General features: G+C 52.2%; 1 protein-coding gene across 3 annotated transcripts in view; it reads right to left on the bottom strand.

Annotated features, from left to right (window-relative positions):
* Window positions 1-22,257, bottom strand: part of KMT2D (lysine methyltransferase 2D) — a 104,903-nt gene that overhangs the window by 14,938 nt on the left and 67,708 nt on the right. For all 3 annotated transcript variants that reach the window (XM_063119945.1, XM_063119946.1, XM_063119948.1), the window contains exons 34-48: window positions 21,657-21,805; window positions 19,361-21,495; window positions 17,551-17,674; window positions 16,896-16,986; window positions 16,196-16,259; window positions 15,029-15,261; window positions 10,351-13,584; window positions 8,600-8,743; window positions 6,179-6,343; window positions 4,699-4,855; window positions 3,132-3,213; window positions 2,182-2,357; window positions 1,683-1,810; window positions 571-706; window positions 352-476 (exon numbers count right to left, since the gene is read on the bottom strand). In XM_063119945.1, coding sequence (XP_062976015.1) covers window positions 352-476; window positions 571-706; window positions 1,683-1,810; window positions 2,182-2,357; window positions 3,132-3,213; window positions 4,699-4,855; window positions 6,179-6,343; window positions 8,600-8,743; window positions 10,351-13,584; window positions 15,029-15,261; window positions 16,196-16,259; window positions 16,896-16,986; window positions 17,551-17,674; window positions 19,361-21,495; window positions 21,657-21,805 — 7,143 coding nt within the window. The remainder of the gene's footprint in view (window positions 1-351; window positions 477-570; window positions 707-1,682; window positions 1,811-2,181; window positions 2,358-3,131; window positions 3,214-4,698; window positions 4,856-6,178; window positions 6,344-8,599; window positions 8,744-10,350; window positions 13,585-15,028; window positions 15,262-16,195; window positions 16,260-16,895; window positions 16,987-17,550; window positions 17,675-19,360; window positions 21,496-21,656; window positions 21,806-22,257) is intronic.

The following is a 22,257-nucleotide window of genomic DNA, read 5'->3' as shown; positions in this document are numbered from 1 at the left end:
CATTTTTCTCCCCACAAGCAGTCACTGGGTGGTTTCCCAGCTGTTCCCCACTCTAAAAGGTTAAAATGCCTTTCCTAAGGCTTAGCAACAGGCAGCTAAAACATGCTGGCATTCTTTTGACTTCATGATATTTTGAGCCATGCTCTCTTTTGTCCTTGTCCTCTCCCACCACTGGAATGGAGCCAGAGAGCTCCTCTGAAATTGAATGCAGCCCTCGGGTCGAAAGAGATTCCCCACCCTTGTGCTAAGACATCTGTTCATCTCCTTGAGCCAGAACATAACCCAGTGGTTAACACTGATCCCTGAAGAGGGGAGAAAAGCATTCTGGGAAAGGTCCCTCCCTTCCTCCACCTGTTTGAGCAATGTCAGGATGTCCAGCTCATTCTTGAGACTGTAGCCAGGCAACATGGCATCAAACTGCTTCAGCCACTCTGGACCGCCTTCAGGGCCCTTTGGAGCCACCGGCTTCTCTTTGCCTGAGGGAGAGGAAAAGAGCATGCGCCTGTCAGTCAGTGGCGGAGAAACTACCAGGGTATATTGCCAAGGTCCTGCTCAAGCTAGGATACTCACCCTGTGTGTTAGCTTCACCTTTCCTGGGTTCAGGGGCAGCGCTGCGCATGGGGCTATCCGGAAACAGCACCTCATAGGAACTGGGGATCTTCATGCTCAACAGCTCCGCCACAGCCACCATGACACCATTCAGGTTCTGAGGAAGATGGGAAAAGTCAGGAAGGCGCACCGGGTGGCTGATCCACCCAAAACGTGGTGGGGATAAGAAGGCCCACCTGTAAGCTGCACTGTACTACAACCACCGTGCAACATGTTTTTTAGCACACCAGATACTGGACAGAAGAGAGAGAAACATTGGGGCCTGCTCTTCCCGTGTCCCATGACGTGGAAGACCTGCTGAGTGCTTCACAGCTCTCCGTTTTCAAACTCCTGAGGACCCAAGGCTGGTGAGTTGTGCTCAACTTGGTACTCAAGGAGTAGGGGAGGTCAGGGATCCTTTAACCTGTCACATGGATTTTGTATTATTTTTGGCTGACTTTCCCATCAAATTATGTTTAAGGCATAGAACGGCAGGCTGCTATCTGTAGCCATCGTTCTTCGAGTGGTCACCTGTATATGAGCTCTTGCACCCGAGCAGAACCCCGATTCAGGAAGCCCTCCTGCCCCCTCCAGCATGGATGTCCCTAAGGGTGGTGGTTTCCCTTTCCCACCCCCTCCCTCAGTTCTCTTTCGACCACCATTGCCTGTACTCGTAGGGGGCTTCTCCCGTTCATTCATTGTTTCAAAAAGCGTCTTTTGGACAAAAAAATTAAGGTTCCTTCTTTGTTTCCTCTTCTTGTATCAAAGTATTTCTGTCCGTTTCCTTATGACCACTATTTCTGCAACTTCCACAATGCACGGAGACCATGAGGAAGGACAGCAATATAATACAAAGTAAACAACCACACGGAAGCACGGAAATTGATCTAACCCCTTGCATGCCACACTGAACTCCTTGTCTCGGCTGCCGAGAAACCAGGTGACCCACCTGACCGCAACGCCCGCCATCCCCAGTCTGCCGCACATGAAACCCACACGGGAAAAGCCACCACCCCAGAAGGACTTCAATCGCTTCAGAAAAGACTCTGCGGCCTGGCCGTCAGCATGGCTCCTTTCTGTGTGGGCCCCCCTACCTTGGCAGCAGCTGCAGACACCGTGAGCATGACGGAGACCTCGCTGCCTTTGGCTTTGTCCCAGGAAGTGCCGGTTGCCCCCTTGCCCCCTTGCTCAAGGGCCCCATAGGGCCTCACATCTGGGAAAGCTGAGAAGCGCAAGCAAAAAGAAAAAAAGAGCTGAGTCAGAAACACCTTTTTGTACCACTTCAGAAAGGGCAGGGCTATTCCGCACTCAAGGTTGGGCCCCTGCCCTTTAAGGCCCACTTCAGAAGCCCTAACGTTGCGGGCATCTTCTCCCCTGGACCACACAGACAGCAGCAGTGCTTAGGTCAGGGGTAGGTGCCCTCCAGATCCTTTGGGCTACAACTCCCAGAAGCCCCTGCCAGCATTGTCAATGGCCAGGGATTGTGGGAGTTCTAGTCCAAAACACCTGGAAGGCACCCAGCTGCAGACTCCTGGTTTAGGGCCCAGGCCACCTTGTTCTTCCCTCCCCACAGCTTCTCTAGCTGGCACAAACCTGGGATGCTGGCCTTTGGGATTATAGGTATGACAGGGGACAGTGGGCGTTCCTCCACCTCAGGCTTGACTCCAGCAAGCAGGGGAAAGCGCGGCATCTCTTCACCCAAGACGCTCTCGGGGGACGATGCCGGGACGATGCTATCGGGGGAGTCGCTTTCCTCGTCACTCTCCATTCTGCGGAGGAATTGCAGAGACTGATTACAGAGCATAGGGATGCTTCTGCAGATGTTCCAAACCACACAGAGTGCTGGGAGAGACAACCCAACCCGCCATTCTCTGGGGTCAAAAGGTACATCGGGATCGACTGGCAGGTTTCTGAGTGTTTTGCAGTAGATTAGCAACTCTCCAACACTGAGTTATTTAACAGCAGCAATGTTCAGGCCTAAATTAGACTGCTAAAACCTCTCATCTGTCACAAGTCAGGTGTAGATTTGTAGCTGTGTACACAGGTCATCCCAGTATGTGGCTCATGGAGTTTAGTAGGTATTGGCCTCCGCCCCCAGAGCCGCCATTTTGCATCTTTGTGAATCTCGGGGTTCCTCTGCCCTTTAGAGCACACTTCAGAAGCCCTTTGCACTCCTAATGTTATGGGCATCTTCTCCCCTGGACAACACAAACAAGCCTGCCCTCTGCACTCCCCTGCTAGAAGCACACACAGCCCAGAAAGATGTTGTGCAAATTCACCCGGCTTCTCCAGGACTAGCACCATGGGCCAACTATACATCTTCAACCCTCCAACCCTCCTTTTTTTAGTACAACTACTTTTCTTAAGGCTGCCATTTTGAACTTCGGGAGGAGATGGATCAGTTCTCCGTACTCTCCAATAAATGTCACCCATGCTAGAGGCCCCAGAAGAAAGCGCCGCCTCTCCCAAGTTCAAACAGTTCATGCTACAGCTTCCAGCCTGGTTAAGTTGATTCCTTGTTCCAGCCTGTCTTCCATCCTTACCGGACATCCTCTGTCTGGTTGTGTGGTGGCGTAGGCAAAGCTGCAAGGAGATCTAAGCTTTTCACTTCCACAGGAGGAACATCTGCAATCATGGGAGAAGGAGTGAAGGGTCAAAATGTTAGGCTGTTGCGGGAGAGATGCTTGCATGAGTTCCAGTTATTTGCAGGTGCTTGGCCGGGGTGCAGCCTATCACACCTCATCACAACCTTTGCTTAACATCAAACTCAGGGGACATGACTGGCTAAGTTTGGGGAGATCATTAATATCTTATTCCAGCCCCCTTAAAAGAAGCAGGCTCATGTCTACTCCTTAAAAAAGACTACCATGGGCCCATATAATCATAATAACAATCAAGCTATTGCAAGCTTTCTCCATTTGGGGAAAGATCCTCAAGCAGGTGGGCCTATCTAGACCCATTTCAATCCAGATTCAAGCCCAGTTTTAGCGCTGAAACTGCTTTGTTCACCCTGGTAGAAGTTCTGCAAAGGGAGAAAGAGGCCTTGTTGGTTCCCCCACGGATTTTGATGCCATCGTATCTCTCTGGATTGCCTGTCTGGGGGTGGGGACAGGAGGCACTGCTCTGCGGAGGTCCTCCTCCTACCTGCCACCAGGGAGATTCCAGAAGGTGATGTTGGGATTGGGGCTGTTATACTTTGGTGCATGACACTTACGCTATGGTGCTCCTCAAGGCTCTCTTACCCTCCATGCTATTTAACATCTACATGAAGTGACGCGTTAGCTGTGGACTCTCCTACCTGGGGAGAGCCTTGAAACAGTTATGCACCCTCTTCTAACATCTGAGATTAATGCATTGGAGGTGGGACTGTCCTTGAAGACTTCTGCCTATATAACACTGAAGGACCATAGCGATCTCCCCAAAGCTCAAGATCTGCATTAGAGACCCTTTTCCAGGCAGCCCCCTCCCCACCCCGCCCCCAGGTGGAAAAACAGGTGGTTGGGCAACCAAGGAGGGGGCCTTTTCAGTAGCATGATTATTGTTTTACATTTATTTTGTATACCACTTTGAATATTTTTTTAAAACAGAAATCAGTTTATAAAAGGATGAAAATAAAAAATAAAGGGAAGAGCCTCAGAAGACGGGAGCAGAGCTGATGCCCGAACACAATTAACCACAGCAAAATATTATACTTATAAATGATGAGAATTTGCATGGCACTTTTCTGGAATGCTCAATAAGCTTCCACCCATCTTCTCCAAGTTCCTGGTCTCTGCCTGGCATCCATCTTCCCCTTTCAAATTGCTGCAGTGATGAAGGCCGTACACCGCTAGCCCAACAGCATAATGAATTCCATCAACGTTATGAATAATTCAATAACATTGCAATTCCAGGATCTATTCCAACCATCCCAAAAAGCTGGAATTCTAATTCTTTACTTCTCATAGATCTACTGTGCTTCTACTTTCTCTTCTACAAGAAAATTCAGAGCAGCCTCCATGGGTCTCCTCCCATCCAGTGATTTTTTTTTCCATCCAGAAATGGTATCCTGGTCCCCGAATGTTTCAGAATTCAACAGCCCCAGCTCTTCTCAGCAATGGACCTTCTTACCCTTTTGCCCTTCAGGCTCATGGGGCAGTACTGGTTCTTTGGGCTGCTCAGTCAGTTCCTCTGAAGACAGAACTCCATTCACCAGCTTTTGCTGTACCGAGGGTGGCGGTGTAGGGGGCAGTGAAGAGGGTGGCGTTGGTGGGTTGCTCAAGTTGTTCTAGATGGGGAAGCAGAGGAGTCAGTACCCACCATGGTCCCTCACTTGATTCTCCTCCTCCAAAGTTTGACAGTCATGTCAGATCCCCTTCCCTCAAACCAGCATTTCCATTACTTGCTTATTTATACTTTGTGAGCCCCCCCCCCCCCAGATAACTCTTTGTTATGTGGCGGTCTATAAATAATGCCAATAAATGTAAAACGTCGATATACCGCCCTTCACCAGAGCTTCCAGCGTGGTTTACAACGCAGTTTATATGGTCAAGTATGGAGCCATGGAATGCTCCCCTCTAGTCTGGCTCGCCCTGGTGCCCACTTGGAGGTCAAGTGAAGGCATTTTTTATTTTCCCAGGCCTTCTAAACTGCTGCGGAGGTTATTTTACCTACTCCAGTTTAATTCACTAGTCTTCCTATGCTCTGTTTTTATCATCAAGATGTTTTATTATCTCTGATATTATTGTTCTTATTTCTTAACCTTGCGAGCCACCTTGGAAACACTTACTTGTCAAAGGGTGGGGTGCGAATTTAACAAAGAATTGAGGGGGTGGGGGAATGGCACCCGCTTTGCCCAGACAAGAGAGACTTCAATTGCTCCTCCTGCATTGTGATCTCCTTCCGTACCGCAAATCCGACTGAGGGATCCTCCTTTAGCTTCCAACTAGTTCTACTCATTTCCAACTAGCTCTGACTACTATATGTGCTGGAACCTGAAATGGGTGAAACTTCAAAGCTGTGCAGAGGCAGAGCTACATACAGGTAGCATGGGGTGCAGGCAGCACAAAACACAGAGAACATGTGGTGGTGGTGGTGATGATGGACACATAGAGATCAGCAAGTCACATGCCACAGAGTGAAGTTGGTAACTCAGAGCCTCTCAGTGAAATCCGCCCCCGCCCCCAAAGGAGCACCACACTGGGATTCCCCACCCACCCACCCACCCACCTGCCGGCAGTTCCAAGCCTAGAGGTAAGAGCATATGGAAGGAGTGATTGCAGTGACTATGGCAAGAGCCTTCAAAAAGACCACTTCAGGGGTCTTGTGGTAGGTGTCCATCCCTGACCAGAAATACATACAAACCTTCAGCAATCCTCATCAATTTATAAAAAAACCAAAAACAAACAAAACACCCCGCCTTCCTTTCCCTTCTTCATCCACCCAAAGATCACACCCACTCTTTTGGATTTGCTTAGAGAGGATCTTCGGTCCAGAACATGCTGATGTCATAAGGTCTTTCACCTCATCCTTTCTTGCTGGGGAGCAAGTGAGCCAGCCAACCCCCAACCCCTCCACATGCAGGAAGCAGCACAGGGCTGGCCATACATACCTTGGTGAGAAGCTGGGAGTAGTAGTCTGGAATGCTGTCAAGGGCAGCATTACCAAAAGAACCCTTAAGCTGGCTCTTGCCATTGATTGGGCTGCTCCCAAAGGGCGGGAAAAGGTTGAAATTGGCTGTGATAACAGGTTCCATCAGAGGCAGCAAAGAGAGTTCCTGAGGAGAGAGAACTGAATCAGACAGATGCATCTTCACACACTGACAGAGCCTAGAGACTGTGTGAGGGGCATATTCAGAAATGATGCCCCCCTCAATACACCCACCCACCAGGGTGGGACAAAGAGGACCTAAATAGAGGGAGAAAGGGTACACATAACTGGGGCCTGGAGATCCTGGCCTAGGCTGCAACCCCATTACAACGTCAGAAAATATAGAGGTTAAATTCACTAAGATGGCACATTGTTTTAACTGTTTTAATTGTTTTACTGCTTTTACATTATATATTGTTTTAACTTGGTTCATGGTTTAATTTGCTTTTATCTGTGTACATTTACTGTTTTATACTGTATGCTTTTATCTGTACGCCGCCCTGAGCTCTAAATGATATAGGGCGGGATATAAACGTTTTAAATAAATAAATACATTGTAGCTAGTGCTCAAGGATATTCATGGAAACTTTGGGACATTGATAGGAGGGAAAGTGGGAGCCAGTGCTGCTGGTAAGATTTACAGGCCCAAAATATATGTGACTAAAGTCACAATCCTATGCATGTTTAGACAGGAAAGAGTCCTAAACTCCCAGCATTCCCTAGCTAATATGACTGACTGGGGAATGCTGGGAATTTAGGACTCTTTCCTGTCTAAACATGCATAGGATTGTACCCTGAATGTCTAGTTCTCATTGTCTCTCTCTCTCTCCCCACTCCCCACTCAACAAACACAGCTAAGTCTGGAAGCTATAAATACAAACCAGGAAGCCAAAAATGTAAGGTTAAACAAAGGGAACAATAAGAAGACAAAGAATGGCACTGAATCCATCAGTATTTCAAAAGAGGTAAGGCAGCCTTCCTCAACCTGGGGCGCTCCAGATGTGTTGGACTGCATCTCCCAGAATGCCCCAGCCGGCTGGGGCATTCTGGGAGTTGTAGTCCAACACATCTGGAGCGCCCCAGGTTGAGGAAAGGCTGAGGTAAGGCCTTCCTGTAGTCTGGGTCAGGCAAATATACTATCTAGGGTAACAAAACATGATGAAAATGATTTCAATGTAGAAACTGTGTCTGTGACAAGGGATGATGAAGCAAAACTGCAATCCAATCTAATGTTTTCAAAAGAGGGGTAGGTGGTATCACTATTGGCATGACTACATTAACAAAAAGATTTCAAAAAGCAAGACAGAGTAGTGCTACACTATCAGATTAAAAAAAAATTCAACTATCTAGGCTTATGGCCTAAAAACATGTTGATAGTCCTATGTGGTTTTTTTTTGGTATGGTACCAAGTGCTGTGGCAAAGCTGAAAAGTTTCAGCAAATAAGCACTCTTGAAAAACTGCAGTCCTCCTCCTATGGAGGCAAGAATGGTTAAGCCACCTGGTTTGGGGGAGCTAATACATGATTCTGCCACGAAAAAGGCTAGACAAATAAAGCTTTACAATAAATTGGTCTATTTATAAAGTCTTTGCAGCCATGTCGGTCCATTAAAATCAAATACATTAAAACACCAAGAGGGTAATAATACCTTTATTGGGACCAACCAAAATGTCACAGAATAGTTAGCAAGCTTTGTAGGACTCTTCTTCAAGATGGATATTAAAACAAAAATAGGCAAAAAGAAAAAGAAAAAAGCTGGGGGTGTTTGGAGGCATGCTAGAAAGGCCCCCAGTGGGTGCCATGGTTGTAATTTCAAAAAATAAAATAGGATTTTTTTCTTTTGTGACTCATGAACAGAATGGGATTATGGTATGTATGTGGGAAGACCCCCGTCTTACAAGTCTGTACTGGGCCCCCCAAAATTATGATTAACAGAGAAAAACCAAACAAACACATAACTGTCTAAAAACAAAATAAAACAGAAGAGACATCTGATTAAGCTTGCCTGCCTGAAGTGATTTTGACTTTTACTTCTAACATACACACGCTACACGGTTTTCCCTTCTGATTCCACATGCACCAAAGATGCCAAAACAATGTATATAACTGCCTTATCCAATCATTTTTTCCAATCAACAGAAAATAACATTTTGCATATGCTAGTCTTGTGAAGACTTACTCCTTTGCAACAAATTACTACCTACCACTTCCTACGTTCTGCTACGGCTGAATGCACATCCTGTGCAGCCACTAACATATTAAATGTCAATTCTTCACTTTCTTTATGCCCGGACCCCCGTGAGAAATACAGAGGCGCTTATTAAATTTCTACCCAGCTGTTCGGCCGGCCAGCGTTCCTCACAGCAGCTGGAAATGGAGCGTACCTGCTTCAGTTGCTTCATTAGGGCCTCGTTGGTCTTCACTCCATCCTCCTTACGCAGCTTCTTGCGGGAGTTGGCAAGTCGCTCCCCAGCTTTTTGAGATCGCTTGGGCTTTGGCGGTGGGGGTTTCTTTGCTGCTGGCGTATCCTGCAGCGGCCCCGAAAGACAGAAAGGGAGAGATGCAGGTGAATTTCTGCTCCTTGGCACACCTGCCTGGGATGCTATGCCTGTCCCTTCCTGGAGGCATTCAAGATGGCTTTCTTAATCCTCCCCTCTCCTGTAGGACCAATTCTGAGCCAAGCTACACTATATGCATAATGAAGCAGCAGAGTTATCAGCTTTAGTACTTTAGACTGCAGGTGAGAAGGAGGAGATTTGATTCTTGAATGTTCCCCTATGTAAGAAGACTTCCGCCTCATCTAGAGTATTGCGTCCAGTTCTGGGCTCCACAATTCAAGAAGGACACAGATAAGCTGGAGCGTGTTCAGAGGAGGGCAACCAGGATGATCAGGGGTCTGGAAACAAAGCCCTATGAAGAGAGACTGAAAGAACTGGGCATGTTTAGCCTGGAGAAGAGAAGATTGAGGGGAGACATGATAGCACTCTTCAAATACTTAAAAGGTTGTGACACAGAGGAGAGCCAGGATCTCTTCTCGATCCTCCCAGAGTGCAGGACACGGAATAACGGGCTCAAGTTAAAGGAAGCCAGATTCCAGCTGGACATCAGGAAAAACTTCCTGACTGTTAGAGCAGTGCGACAATGGAATCAGTTACCTAAGGAGGTTGTGGGCTCTCCCACACTAGAGGCATTGAAGAGGCAGCTGGACAACCATCTGTCGGGGATGCTTTAGGGTGGATTCCTGCATTGAGCAGGGGGTTGGACTCGATGGCCTTGTAGGCCCCTTCCAACTCTGCTATTCTATGATTCCTGTAGCAATCTGCCACATAGGTGTCCCCTCAATGTGCTAGATTTCTACAGTATCTATGAATCTGAAACACCCCCACCCCACACACATACCACATACACACGCATGGAGGGTTTTAATTTTTTTAAAAAAATTTTTGACATGGGAACACATTCCAAAATGGTATCATCCACATACCTGGAATAGGACAGCTTAGAATTCTACCCGCCTCATTCTAACATGTAGACCAGGTGCTAATGGGATGGGGCTGAAAACTTGACAGACTATCTAGTAAGCCAATCGGTTTAGTTGCTATAAACAACAGAAAGCATCTCCCAGCCTGACAAACAGCAGAACTGTTGGGAATCTGGTGGCAGCTGGGGACCCAGTGCAGGTCGCAAAAAGACACACCAGGGAAATGCACATTGCCCACCCTTGCTTGTAAAGAAGCTTGAGATGAAAGCACAGAATGGGGTCGGGGTGACGAAACCAGAAGAGGGCTGTAAGGACTTACAAAAGGCTGCAGTGTTGAGCACAGGCAGACAGGCGCCCTGAGAAAGGTGAGCAAACGAAGGGCAGATCCACACATCTGGGTGTAAAAGGGCCCAATGGCATCTCACGGACCTCATTCCAAGGGCAGGGGCCTGACCCGTTAGCGAGGAAAACATTCCCTGCCCACGGGTCAGGAAAAGGGCAAACTTTTAAAGGATTGTCTGGTAAATTACTTGTCTGCTATGTTTTGACAGGATAATGAAATCCAACCGGTTGCAAAAACTGTGTGCCGCCAAATCCCCCCATTCGCATCACCGCCATTTGGACTAACGGCTTCTCCTCTCCCTTCCTGCTCACCTCTCGCACGTCGGGTGCCACCTGCAACCGGCCCTCCACCCCAGCCAGCTTGCCGTCCACGTGCCCGTTGACGCCGCCCGAGCGCTGCGTGGCAAGTGTCACGTTCTTCGCCCGCAGCAGCTTCTGCAGCAAGAGGTGCCCGGCTTCGGTGCGGGTGAGGCTGTTATTGGTGGACACGGGCTCCCCGTTCGCCTCTCGCTTGACGGGCTGGGCGCTGCTCATCAGCGCGCACTGGGCTGCTTCTTCCTTGGGCTCCTGCTTGATACATACAAGGGGAGGGTCTCCCGGTGGCGCCAGGACTCTTCTCCCTGCTGGGGGGGATTCCGGCACCTGCCCATTGACCGGCTCCATGGGGCCTCTGGGGCACTCGGAGTCTCTGAGGCTGCAGGTCCCAGGAACCGTTTCCCCTGTGCTTGGGATGGCGGAAGGTGGGTCAGGGGGCAGCAGAGGGCTGGGGGTAGCAGGATGGTGCTTCTGGGTGGGAGTTGGCTGCTGCTCAGGGCTCGTAGCTAGGAGCAAAGGGGACGGTCTCTTTGGCTCTGAAGGGATGGGGTGCTGCTGCGGCAGCGTAGGTGCCATGCCAGCAACGCTGAAGGGCACAGAGGGAGCCTGAGGGGTAGGGAGCCTTAGCACCCCCTGTGGGTGGGGGCTGGGGATTGCTTGCTGGCTGACTGGCACCCTCTGCTGCTCCACGGAGGCAGCAAAACCCTGCTCTGGGCGAATTTGGAACACGGCAAGAGGAGGCTGCCTGAGTGGCTGCTGTCCCCCGGCCACAGGCTGGGAAAGCTGTGGACCCGTGGGCTGGCCTTGGTCAAGCGGTGCCGGTGCCTGCCCTGGGTAGGGGCCGGCTTGCCGCAACACTTGGCTCTGCTGCAGCAGGTTCTGCTGGTGCCGCTGCATCAGCAGGGCCTGCAATTGCTGCTGCTGCTGAGGAGTGAGGTTCCGCAGCTGCGGGTTTTTGGAGATGACCCCCTGAAGCTGGGCACGGATCTGGCCCATCACAGGACCAGACAGGATGCTTTGGCCTTGTGGCGATGACTGCTGGACCATCATGCTTTGCTGCTGCTGCTGTTGCAGAGGCACCATCAGCCCTGGTGTTTTGGAAGGCCCAGCTGGGCTCTGCAGGCGTTGCTGCTGCTGCTGCTGCTGCTGCTGCAGAGGGAGCTGGCCTGGTAAGCCTTTTGAGGGCTGCTCCAAGTTCTGGCCCACAATCCTTTGTTGTTGAGCCATGATGTTCTGCACTTGACCATGCTGCTCCATCTGCAGGTTTAGCAAGTGGGGGGCCTGAGTTGGATCTCGGTGGTGTTGGTGATGCTGCTGCTGAGACACCTCTTGCTGCAAGAGACCATCCAAAGGCAGGTGAGTCCGCAGCGGCTGCTGGAGGTGGTTGTTCTGCTGCTGCTGGAGGTGAGTGTTTTGCTGTTGCTGCTGAAGATGGCTGTTCTGCTGTTGTTGTTGCTGCTGCTGCTGGAGGTGGCTGTTCTGCTGCTGCTGCTGCTGCTGCTGCTGCTGGAGGTGGCTGTTCTGCTGCTGCTGCTGGAGGTGGCTGTTCTGCTGCTGCTGCTGCTGGAGGTGGCTGTTCTGCTGCTGCTGCTGGAGGTGGCTGTTCTGCTGCTGCTGCTGCTGGAGGTGGCTGTTCTGCTGCTGCTGCTGCTGGAGGTGGCTGTTCTGCTGCTGCTGCTGCTGCTGCATCCGGAGCTGCAGGGAGCCCAAGGCGCCCTGCTGCTGCTGCTGCTGCTGAGAGCCCAGGAGAAGGTGCTGTGCCTGGCCCAGGTCAGCTGGCTGTTTTGGCTGCTCCCCGTGCTGCTGGAGCATCAACTGAGTGGGCTGTTCCTGCATTGGAGTTCCATGGCCGGGCATCCCCTGCTGCTCCTGGCTACCCATCTGCAGCTGCCCTCCCAACTCCTGGCCCACCAAATGGGGCCGAAGCTGTTGCTGCTGCTGCTGCAGCGCCATCCCATCTGTCCCCTCTTGAGGCAGCCCGGTGGTACCTTCCGGACCTCCTTGCTGTTCCTTGACAGCCAGGCCCTGCTGCTGCTGCTGCTGCTGCTGCTGCGAGGGGACCGGCTGCATTCCCTGACTCGAGTGCAGCGGCTGGTTCAGAGACCCGTGCTGCACAAAGTGCTGGATCGGTTCTGTGGCTATCCCCTGCCCCTGGCTCAGGACACCCGGCTGGGCAGGCGGCCCCAACATTCCTGGCTGGGTGGCCGGCCCCTGGCCCAGCAGCGCCTGGTGCTGTGCTAGGTTGTTCTGCTGCTGCTGCTGCTGCTGCTGACTCAGCAAAGTCCTCTGCTGGCTCAGTAGCCCCGCTTGCTGCTGCTGCTGCTGCTGCTGTGGGGACAGAAGTAGCCGATGCCCCATCATCCCTTGAGCCTGCTGCTGCGGAGAACCCAGTGCCCTGTGCTGCTGCGGAGCCAACAGCATTTGCCTCTGGGAAGCCGGGTGAGCCATCACGCCCTGGTGCTGCTGCTGCTGCTGCTGCTGCAGCATGGAGTGTCCCAGCATGGCCGCTTGCTGCTGCTGTGGCGAAAGCTGCTGGACCATGACTCCCGGCTGGCTGTTGAGCAGCCCTTGCTGCTTGGGAAGCAGGTTCTGGCTGGGCTGGGGCGTGGGCGGCGGAGGCGGGGGCTGCCCCATCAAGCCAGTCTGGCCGAGACTGCTTTGGGGCGGCTGCACAGGCCCCTGTCCCATGAGGCTTTGCTGTTGATGCTGCTGCACCACTGACACCTGCCCCATGAGGCTCTGCTGCTGCTGCTGCTGCTGCATCGTCATTTGTCCCATGAGGCTTTGCTGCTGCTGTATCGACACTTGTCCCATGAGGCTTTGCTGCTGCAGCTTCTGGGCCAGCTGCAGCCTTTGCTGCTGCAGCTGCCGTTCCTGCAAGAGACGGTTGCTGGAGAAGAAGTTGTTGGAGGCCGCAGTCCCGGTTGTCTGTGGCGGCTGCTGCTGTTGCTGCTGCTGCTGCGGCGGCGGCGGCCCCATGAACGGCAAGCCCTGCTGGACTGCCATGGGAGCAGCCTGAGGGAGGCGCAAGCCACCTGCCTGGCCTGCCAGGCCCTGAGGCCCCTGCTGGAGCCCATGTGCAGAAAGCAGCTGGCCAGGGAGCTTGGCCATGAGACGGGGGCTTTGCGAGGGGCTGAGGGCCAGGACCGTGGAGCTTTGTTGCTGGTGCTGCTGTTGTTTGTTGCGGTACTCGGCCATGAGGTTGGTGTGCTCCTTCTGTTGTTTCCGAACCTGTCAGCAAAAGAGAGAGAGAGAGAGAGATGAGAGATGGCAGAGGGGATATTAGTGCAGCAAATAATCCATCTACCCCATTCCACCCTCCACCGCCCCAGAGGAGAGCATTTTGCTCAAATACTGAAGGCATGCATTTAGAAGTATCCAAAACCTTTTTTTATTAGTTAGATAGGTGTTTATTTTAATGGAAAGCAATGTTCTGAGGATACTTGCATGCTTCTTCAGATCTGACACTTCTGCAGTGATCCAGTCAAAGATACAGAGACCTGCACCAGTCCAGTTTCCCCCGTGCCCCATTGCACATTCCCTCCAGCTCTTCTGCCTAGCAGCTGCCCATAAAACACTCTTGGCCATTCATGCCGTTTCCCCGCCCCCTCCCCCCAGTCCCCTCCTCTCTCATCTCAACCTTTACCCTCCTCCTGTGCTCACACAATCTCCTTTCCTACGACCCACTGTGGCGTTACACCCCACAAGTCAATTCCAAATGTATGTCTGCAATTTGTAAGTCTGTGGTTTTTAGAATGTAGGCCTAAGTGGGCGGAGTTAGAATGTCTGGGGAGGGGGGAGGAGTGATATATAAGGGAAGGACTGAGGGGATTGAGAGATCTTTTTAGGGGGACTTGTTAGGTACTCTTAGAGTCTGTAGTGCTCTTAGTGTTTATGGTACTTAAGTTCTGGGAAATTTGAGAGTCAGTGTAGTGAGTGGTGTCTTTAGAGTGTGTTGTGCACGTAGTGGAAGTATATTAATCAATACTGATAATAAAGAAAGTTCAAGAGTGATTGTGTGAGAAAAAGGAAAGCGTGTATGTGAATGAGTGACCGGATTGTATGAAAGGTTTCAAAAAGATTTTTAAATGATGTTATTTGAAACAAAGCTTATGAACTTTTAAAAATAAATTTTGATTGTTTTGTTTTAAACTACCACAAAAAGCCCACGTGTCTGTTTGGCATTTATCATCTTAAGTTTACACATTCAGCACCCACCCTGACAATCATTTACCTAAGCAGATATAACTCACAGCGCATTATTATATATATTAAAATCCTTCTCCATTTTAAACCCCTTTCTCCACATAGTTTGGAGGAAGGTGGGCTTTATCCCTTGCCTCAGGCGTACCAAGCGGTGGTGCTTGGCTTGAGCAGGGAGTAGCCTCGGCCGGGTCTGGTGTTCAGAGCCTGTGTCGCCCCATAAGAAGTGGTGGCAGACGGGAGGTCTGGTGTTCAGAGCCTGTGTCGCCCCATAAGAAGTGGTGGCAGACGGGAGGTCTGGTGTTCAGAGCCTGTGTCGTGGCACCCACCGCCATGGAAGAGGCCCCAAACCGACACTCTGCCTTGATCCCAAGCCCTCTGAGCCCCCCCCCCCCCACTCCCCATTCCCACACACCCTGGTCCTGCCAACACGCCGAGCCCATGCGACACAAAGCTGGTTCGGAGGGTGTACCTGATCCAGCTGCTTCTGGATCTTGCTTTGCTGCTCAGTCACCAGCTTGAGTTTCTCAGCATCAGCCTCGGGGAACTCGCGGCCGGCCTTTTTCGCCGTCCGCTGCTTGGCACACAGGGCCTTGCGGGACTTGCGGTGCACCCCGATTTGCTCCTCCAGCACCTTCAGCTGCATCTGGAGGAGCTGCTGTGTGTGGAAAAGCCACTCTTCATACTGACGCTGGTCAGCTTCATCTAGGGGCGAGAAAAGAGACACTGACTCTGAAAGCTGGACACACACACACACACACACAGGCCAGGTTCACACACTTTGCATAGAAAAAGGAAAGCTCATAACACCTGCATCTGCACTCAAGTCTGAATACTGCAAAAAAACCAATACAGGATGTGCAACTCTGCTTGTTTGGCAAGGAGCAGTGTGCATGGAGAAGGCGTACAGAAAAGTGCGGGGCAAGAGACAGGCATGAATGGGGGGACGGGGCTACGTCAAGGTCACAAGGGAGGGACACAAAGCTATGAAAGGATCTCCTGACACCTCTCCGCTACCAGCCCCCCCCCCCCCCCAACATATTGGATGTGTGTTGAGTCACAAAAGACAGGCAAGGCTATGTGGCTGCAGGTCACGAGGCAGAAGCACAGCAACCCCACAGACCCTCTCAGTTGCGACAGCAACGGAGTCTGCACATTCGACCTCGCTTTTAAAAAACAACGCCTACTAGTTGCCCCTTAGGCACTGTTTTTGTATTGGCAGTTGTCATGTGGTTCAAAAAGTGCTAAGTGGGGCAGAAATCCCCACCTCTCTTCTCCCACTTTCAGCAAAGGAGAGCAGGGATTCTCATCACGTTTGCAATAGAAGTTGTGTGTTCAGAACCAAGAGGCAGGAATTATTTCACGTGACGCAATCTAGAGGAAACAGGCGTGCCAGGCTCCCCCAACTCACACCTTCCAAATGTGTCAGACTGCAACCCCCATCACCCTCAGCCAGCATGGCTGGGGATGATGGGAATTGTAGGCAGAGTCATCTGGAGGGTGCCAGGCTGGGGAACGCTGCAGTATGTGACCGTGTATGCGAGAGCCCAGCTGAGCAGGAAACCATCCCAGAGCATTATCCAAGGAAAAGCAACACACAGCCCTTTCAAGTACTCCCTCTGGACTGCCAGCTACTCACTGATGACACCTTGAGCAAAAGTGGGTGGGTTTGGTCGAGCCTGGGCTGGGTCATTGCTCCGTTCCTGAAAGGGATTTGAAAGAGTCAGAACACCTGCCGCCTTGCCCCCACCCCTTTTTCCCCAGCCCCCTCCCCCCCCACACTACACGCCCAGCCCACCCACCCCCTGCCCCCACCCTCGTCCATGGCCACATGAACCCTTTCGCCAGTACCAAGCAGGCGCATCACAGGCAAATCATATACACTGCGCCAGGGCACCTTTTTGGGTCTGGGGTCTGGGTTGCCTGCCCCATGCAGGCAGAGCGCTATCCGTGGATGGGCCCCCCATCCACAACGCCATTGGATCCCCAGCCAAACTGCAGGCTGGAGCTCCTCTAGCCGGGCGCCTCGGTCGGGGAGCCTGTTTCACTCCACCCGAGCGGAGCGAAGCCCGCCAAAGCCCTGGCTTTGCTCATCCTTCATGTCCCCTGAGCAGGCAACGTGAAGGAGAAGTGAAGCGACTGAGTCACTCATGGCTCAGTCATTCTCCCACTCCTCCCTTCTGAGGGGGCAGGGCCTCACCTGTGGGCCAGGGGGGCTGGCCTGATGGGCCGAATCTGTCCAGCGGAGCTGAGTTCCCCATCCCTGACTTACACCAGTCAACTCTCCCTCCACCTGCCAACACAATCTACAAAATTAAGGTCTCCCAACTACTGCTCACCTGTCCTCCAGAGCCAGGCAGGACGTGGTTTTGCATTTCAGATGACGATGAAGCTCCGGACAGCCTCTGAGCCAGCAAGGAAACCTGTTGCCTGCAAGGGGGAAGGGAGCGGGGTGAGGAGATGCAGATATACAAAATGAATGAAGTCTCCCTCCACAACAACAACAAAAACCCCACTAAGTAGTTGAGCTTTTTCAAGCACTGCCAAAGGTGAAATAAAGACAAATTGGTCATCACACTTACCACAGATGAGGGACCACATGGATCAAGAGGAATGAGATGTGTGTGTGGAAACAGCACGTTCCCTACTTATGCTTCCAAAGCATCAACGGAAGGCCGTCATTAAGAGCCATGTCCAGCAAACCACCTCCAAGAATCCAGAAGATTCTATCTCCCGCCCCCCCAGGTAGCAAAATACAAGTCAAGAGGCACACAGCTACTTATGTTACAGGCAGCTGAGAGGGACAAGGACCATCACTTGCCTCCTGACAGAAATCAAAACGCACACACAGAATTTGAGTTTGGCGGTGAAGGTGGGTGCCAGGAAGAAGCCCAAACCCACCCCAGCGACTTTGGAGGGAGATGCCTTCCAGAGCTCCAGAATCCTGGCTCTCAGCCCCACACCACAGACCCGCCCTCCTGGCTCGGTGCTTACCTATTCATGCCAGGAGCCACCCCAATGCTGCCCTGCGCCATCACCTTCTTGATACCCTTCAGAGCCACCATCTTGGCCTTGGCAATGGGATCCATGATGTCCTCAGTAGCAAATTTATCCAGATCTGTATGAGGGGGTGTAGAGAAATAAGGAGACCAAAAAGTGATCTGGAAAGAAGAAGTGGCTCCTTCACATCCTCCCAAAACCCACCAAGAAAGGACCATCACTAGCACCCCAACTTTAGAGTATTGGGGCTGTAATGCTGGTAAGTTGGAGAAACAGTCCCTGCCAAAGAAGAGCTGGAAGCTAGACCTACACAGCCACCAATGCGGGGTGTTCAGGCTACCCAGTGGTGCAGCTAGGCCTGGGGCGTAATGGTCTTTGGGGGGTAGGTGTTAGGTGGCCATGTGTATTACTTCAGTTGTGACACACACAACTCACATTTCTGTTTCTCTCTCCACTACCGGCACCATTCCACACTTGTTTCTACATTCCTCTTACGTTAGAGAAAAAACAAAAACCGCAAACAAAGGAGATCGTCTGAGCAACTGCATTTTCACATTACAGCAATATCATGACTACAGAACTATAACAGGGTTTGGACTATAGGACTATAACAGTGAAGCTTATGCTCAGAATATTTCTTGACATAAAAACCCAAAATGTTAGGTTCAGGCGTATCTTCAAGAGGGGGTTACCAGTGAGCCAGCAAAAGCATAGGAACGCAGGAAACTGCCTTATACCGAGTCAGATCACAAATCCGTTTAGTCCAGTATTGGCGACGGGCTGCAGCTCTCCCGGGTTTCAGACTGGGTTCCCTCCTAGTCCTATCTGGAGATGGCGGGGATTGAACCTAGGACTGAATGCAAACTACGTGCTCCACTACTGAATGCAGGCTAGGTGCTCTCACACTGAACTGTGCCCCCTTCCCTAATGTTCACGGCTGTGTGGTTCCTCTCGGTCAACAGGTGAGACAGACAGGTGGATGCCACAGATGAAATTCAGCCAGGTCAAGTCAAAGGTAGGGTTGCCATCCAATTCAAGATTTTGTAAACAAACTCATTGTTTGGTTGTTGTTTTTTAAGCAGTTCAGTCACTCCACCGCATTTTAAAAAGTTTATATATTACATGTGTTACCTAATGAATGATGTCCTTTGAGATGGCTGCAGAAACCCCCACCCACCCCCACCCAGCGTGTGACGTGTAACTAACCACCTGCTAACCTGAGAGATGGAGAGCGGTCAAAGGAACGGCTAACTTTAAGTTGGTTCTGCCACTGGATTTGGCCTACCGAGAATGGAGCTCTTGTGTCTTGCTGGGAGATGCACAGTGGTGCGGCCCCCGACACAGACTTTTCCTTTCTGGTCAGCCCCCACCAATCAACGAAGTGACAGATTTTAATCTGCATTTAAAGCTTTACTCATTCGCATCTGTTAAAAGCTCTGGTGAAAACAGACTGGAATAGGCTGACGTAGGGAAAGGAAAGGAACCTCTCGTGCAAGCACTGAGTCATTACTGACTCTTGGAGGGACGCCAGCTTTCGCTGACATTTTCTTGGCAGGCCTTATAGCGGGGTGGTTTGCCGTTGCCTTCCCCGGCCGTTATTACCTTTCCCCCAGCTCACTGGGTACTCATTTTACCGACCTCGGGAGGATGGAAGGCTGAGTCGACCCGAGCCGGCTGCCTGAAACCAGCTTCCGCTGGGATCGAACTCAGGCCGTGGGGAGAGTTTCAGCTGCAGAAACTGCTGCTTTACCGCTCTGCGCCACACGAGGCTCACGACGTAGAAAAGCCCTCTCATAAATCCTACCTGTATCAGGGAAGAAGCTGTTCGCCAGCTGCTGCTGCTGCTGCTGCGGCTGCATAACAACTTGTTGGGGCTTCAGTCCCATCATTTGCTGCTGCTGCTGCTGCTGCTGCTGCACTCCAGGCATGGGTGTCTGGGTTAAGACCTGCTGCTGGTTCTGTTGGCCATGGGCTGCCTGGATGCCATGCTGGGTGGCTAGCAGATGAGCCTGGTTCTGAGTCACTCCCAAATGTGGAGCTAGCACTTGGCTTTGCTGGGGACCGGCCAGACGCTGCTGCTGCTGCTGCTGCTGCATCAGTTGCTGATTGGCCACCATGCCCTGTTGCCTGGCCACTAGGCCCAACTGAAGCTGTCGCTGGGGGCTGACTATCTGCCCGTCATGAGGCTGGGAAGGGGGAGCAGCGTGAGCCAACATGGTGTGGGGCTGGAGGTGTTGGGAGCCTCCTGGCATTTGGGCAGACATCTGCTGCTTCTTCTGCAGCTCCTTCTTCTCATGTTCCAGGAGGTCTTCGATCAGGAGAGGCAGCTCGCTGGCCACCAGGGAGCTTTCCATCTTGTCCAGGTCATCCGCTGGCGAGTGCTGCTGAGTATTAGCAAGGCTCAAGGGCCCCCCGTCTAACTCAAACTTCTCCAGCAGGGAGCTGTTGGCGTTGGCCATCTGGACGGGAGTAAGGGGTGGGCGGCTCGGGGGCCCGTAGAGGACCTTCTCTGACATGGAAGGGTGGCTGTTGCTGTGGAACTGGGCCATGCCAAGCCGCACTCCACCAGGGCCCATGAGGTTCTGGCCGGGCTTGATGTTCACGGCTAAGGTGGCAACCAGTTTCTCGGCTCCTTCCGATTTGACAGGAAGCTTCTCCGGGACGCCGGTGTTAAATTGGCACGGTGAGGACTTGAGGCACCCTTCCTCTATCTTGGGCTTGATATCACCGGGCAGGCTCACCACCTTGCTATCCAGCATGTCGCCGTGGGTCTTGAAGGTTGTAAGGATGGGGGATGGGGGCACCCCTGCAGAGGAGGAGCCAGGAACATGGAGGAGACCGAGTCCCTCTTTAGCTTTGGGCGCATCATCTCTGGGTAGCAACGGTGCCTTCTGCTCACCTGGCTTGCCAACACCAGCGGAAGGACCATCCTTGAAGTAGGGTCCGACGGAGGGCTCTTTCTTGAGCAGATCCTCCCGTTCAGCCTTCTCATTGGCAGATTCCACCAAGCGCAGATGCTCGTTGAAGATGTCTTTCTTGTCCCCAGTGTCCAGTTCTGGGTCTGTGTAGGCCAGCAAGTCAAACTCATCACCATTCAGCAGGTCGTCAAGGTGTGGGTCATTGGTTTCCAGGTTATCCAGGTTGCCTAGGTCGTCATCACCTTTGGCAACATCCGGATCAAGACTCAAGTTGGCCAAGTCATCGTCATCCTCCAGATCCTTGTGGGAATCAAAGTCATCATCTAAATCTGGCTCCACTGGCACCTCACAGGGCAACGGCCTGCTGGCCAGACCTAGCTGGTTCTTGCCAGCAGTTGGGGTAGCATCAACAGCAGCTGGGGTGATGGGTACATCTTTGGGGCCGGATGAAGTGAGCGGCCGGGGTGGGATATGTTGCATCTCCAGGTTGCCAGAGGGCAGAATCAACTGAGGCACGGCCTTGGCGTGAGGATGGTGGTTGTTGCTCATCTCTGCCCCTTGGGGGGAGGGTGAAATAGGGATCTTTTGTGTTTGCATGCCTTGGCCTCCCAGGACAGGAGCCTGCATGGGCATGACAGAAGCTTTCAAAGCCTGGTTGGTGCCGTCATTTCCAGGCAAGAAGAATCTGGGCCGAGCCTGTGGGCTTTGTTGGACAAAGGCAGGCCCGGCTCCGCTCCCAAGCACCCCCTTCTGGATGTTGTGCCGGAGCTCAATGAACTGAGCTCCCAGTGTGCCAGCTGGTGCCTGAAGCTGGTCTCCAGGCCCTGGCAGGCGTGAGGCAAGGCCTCCCAAGGCTTGACGGCTCAGGTCTTGGGCGGGGGGCTGGGGGAAGCGTGAAGGGATGGGGAGACGCATGGATACGGCTTGCTGCTGCTGCTGCTGCTGCCACATCTGCTGCTGCGGAGATGGGGCTTGGAAGACACCACGGGGGAAAAATGGCTGTGCAGCTGCCACTGATGGCCTGGAAAGGGTTAAGAACAAAGGAAGGGGGTGAACAACCCTGGAGCCCTGTGCCACTACCACCCACAGGCTTGAACCACGGCCACGCTCAGAGCTGCCCAAAGAGAAGCATACGCGGCTGGATCTAGGGCTGCTCTTCAAAGGCCAGCATGAGAGACTCACCTGCCATTGATATCCATGGTCGAAGGGGTGGCTGCTGGAGACGGCCGGACAAGGCGCTCGTCCTGCACGTAGGGCGCCTGCACCATGACGGCACCGGGCATCTTGTTGCCCCCCGGGGTGCCCCCCAGGCTGCCAAGCATCCCTTTCTCCTAGGTGAAAGCAAGAGAGACCATGTGCGCATCTGGTCGCTACTTGACAGAACAGTCTTTGTGCAGAAAAACAAGGAAAGCCATAACACGCCAATGAGAAATATAGCGCCATTTATACAGATCCTTCAAGTTTAGGGAAGCAATGTGGGATTCGATTTCCTTTTAACAGTCCAGCCGGAGCAGGCCTGGAACGGCTCAAACTCCTAGGTGCTGGGCCAGCGTCCCGTTTTCAATCACTATGCAGCCTCACACTTAGAAACCAACGTCTTGACCTGGACTACACAGAACGGGGCCCACTGTTCTACTTAGCCCAGTTTTATCAGCAGTCTCAGCACAGAGAGTTTTTTCCCCCCAACCCAGCTGACAGAGATCCTTTTAACTGGGCATTTTCCCAGCGCAGAGCTGGCTTCTAGTGGCCTCTGACAAAGAATGCGAAGAGCCGGAACTACTAG

Source organism: Elgaria multicarinata, chromosome 3 (genome assembly GCF_023053635.1).
Source record: "Elgaria multicarinata webbii isolate HBS135686 ecotype San Diego chromosome 3, rElgMul1.1.pri, whole genome shotgun sequence".
Classification (NCBI taxonomy): Eukaryota; Metazoa; Chordata; class Lepidosauria; order Squamata; family Anguidae; genus Elgaria; species Elgaria multicarinata.
This window is presented reverse-complemented; position numbering and strand designations above follow the sequence as displayed.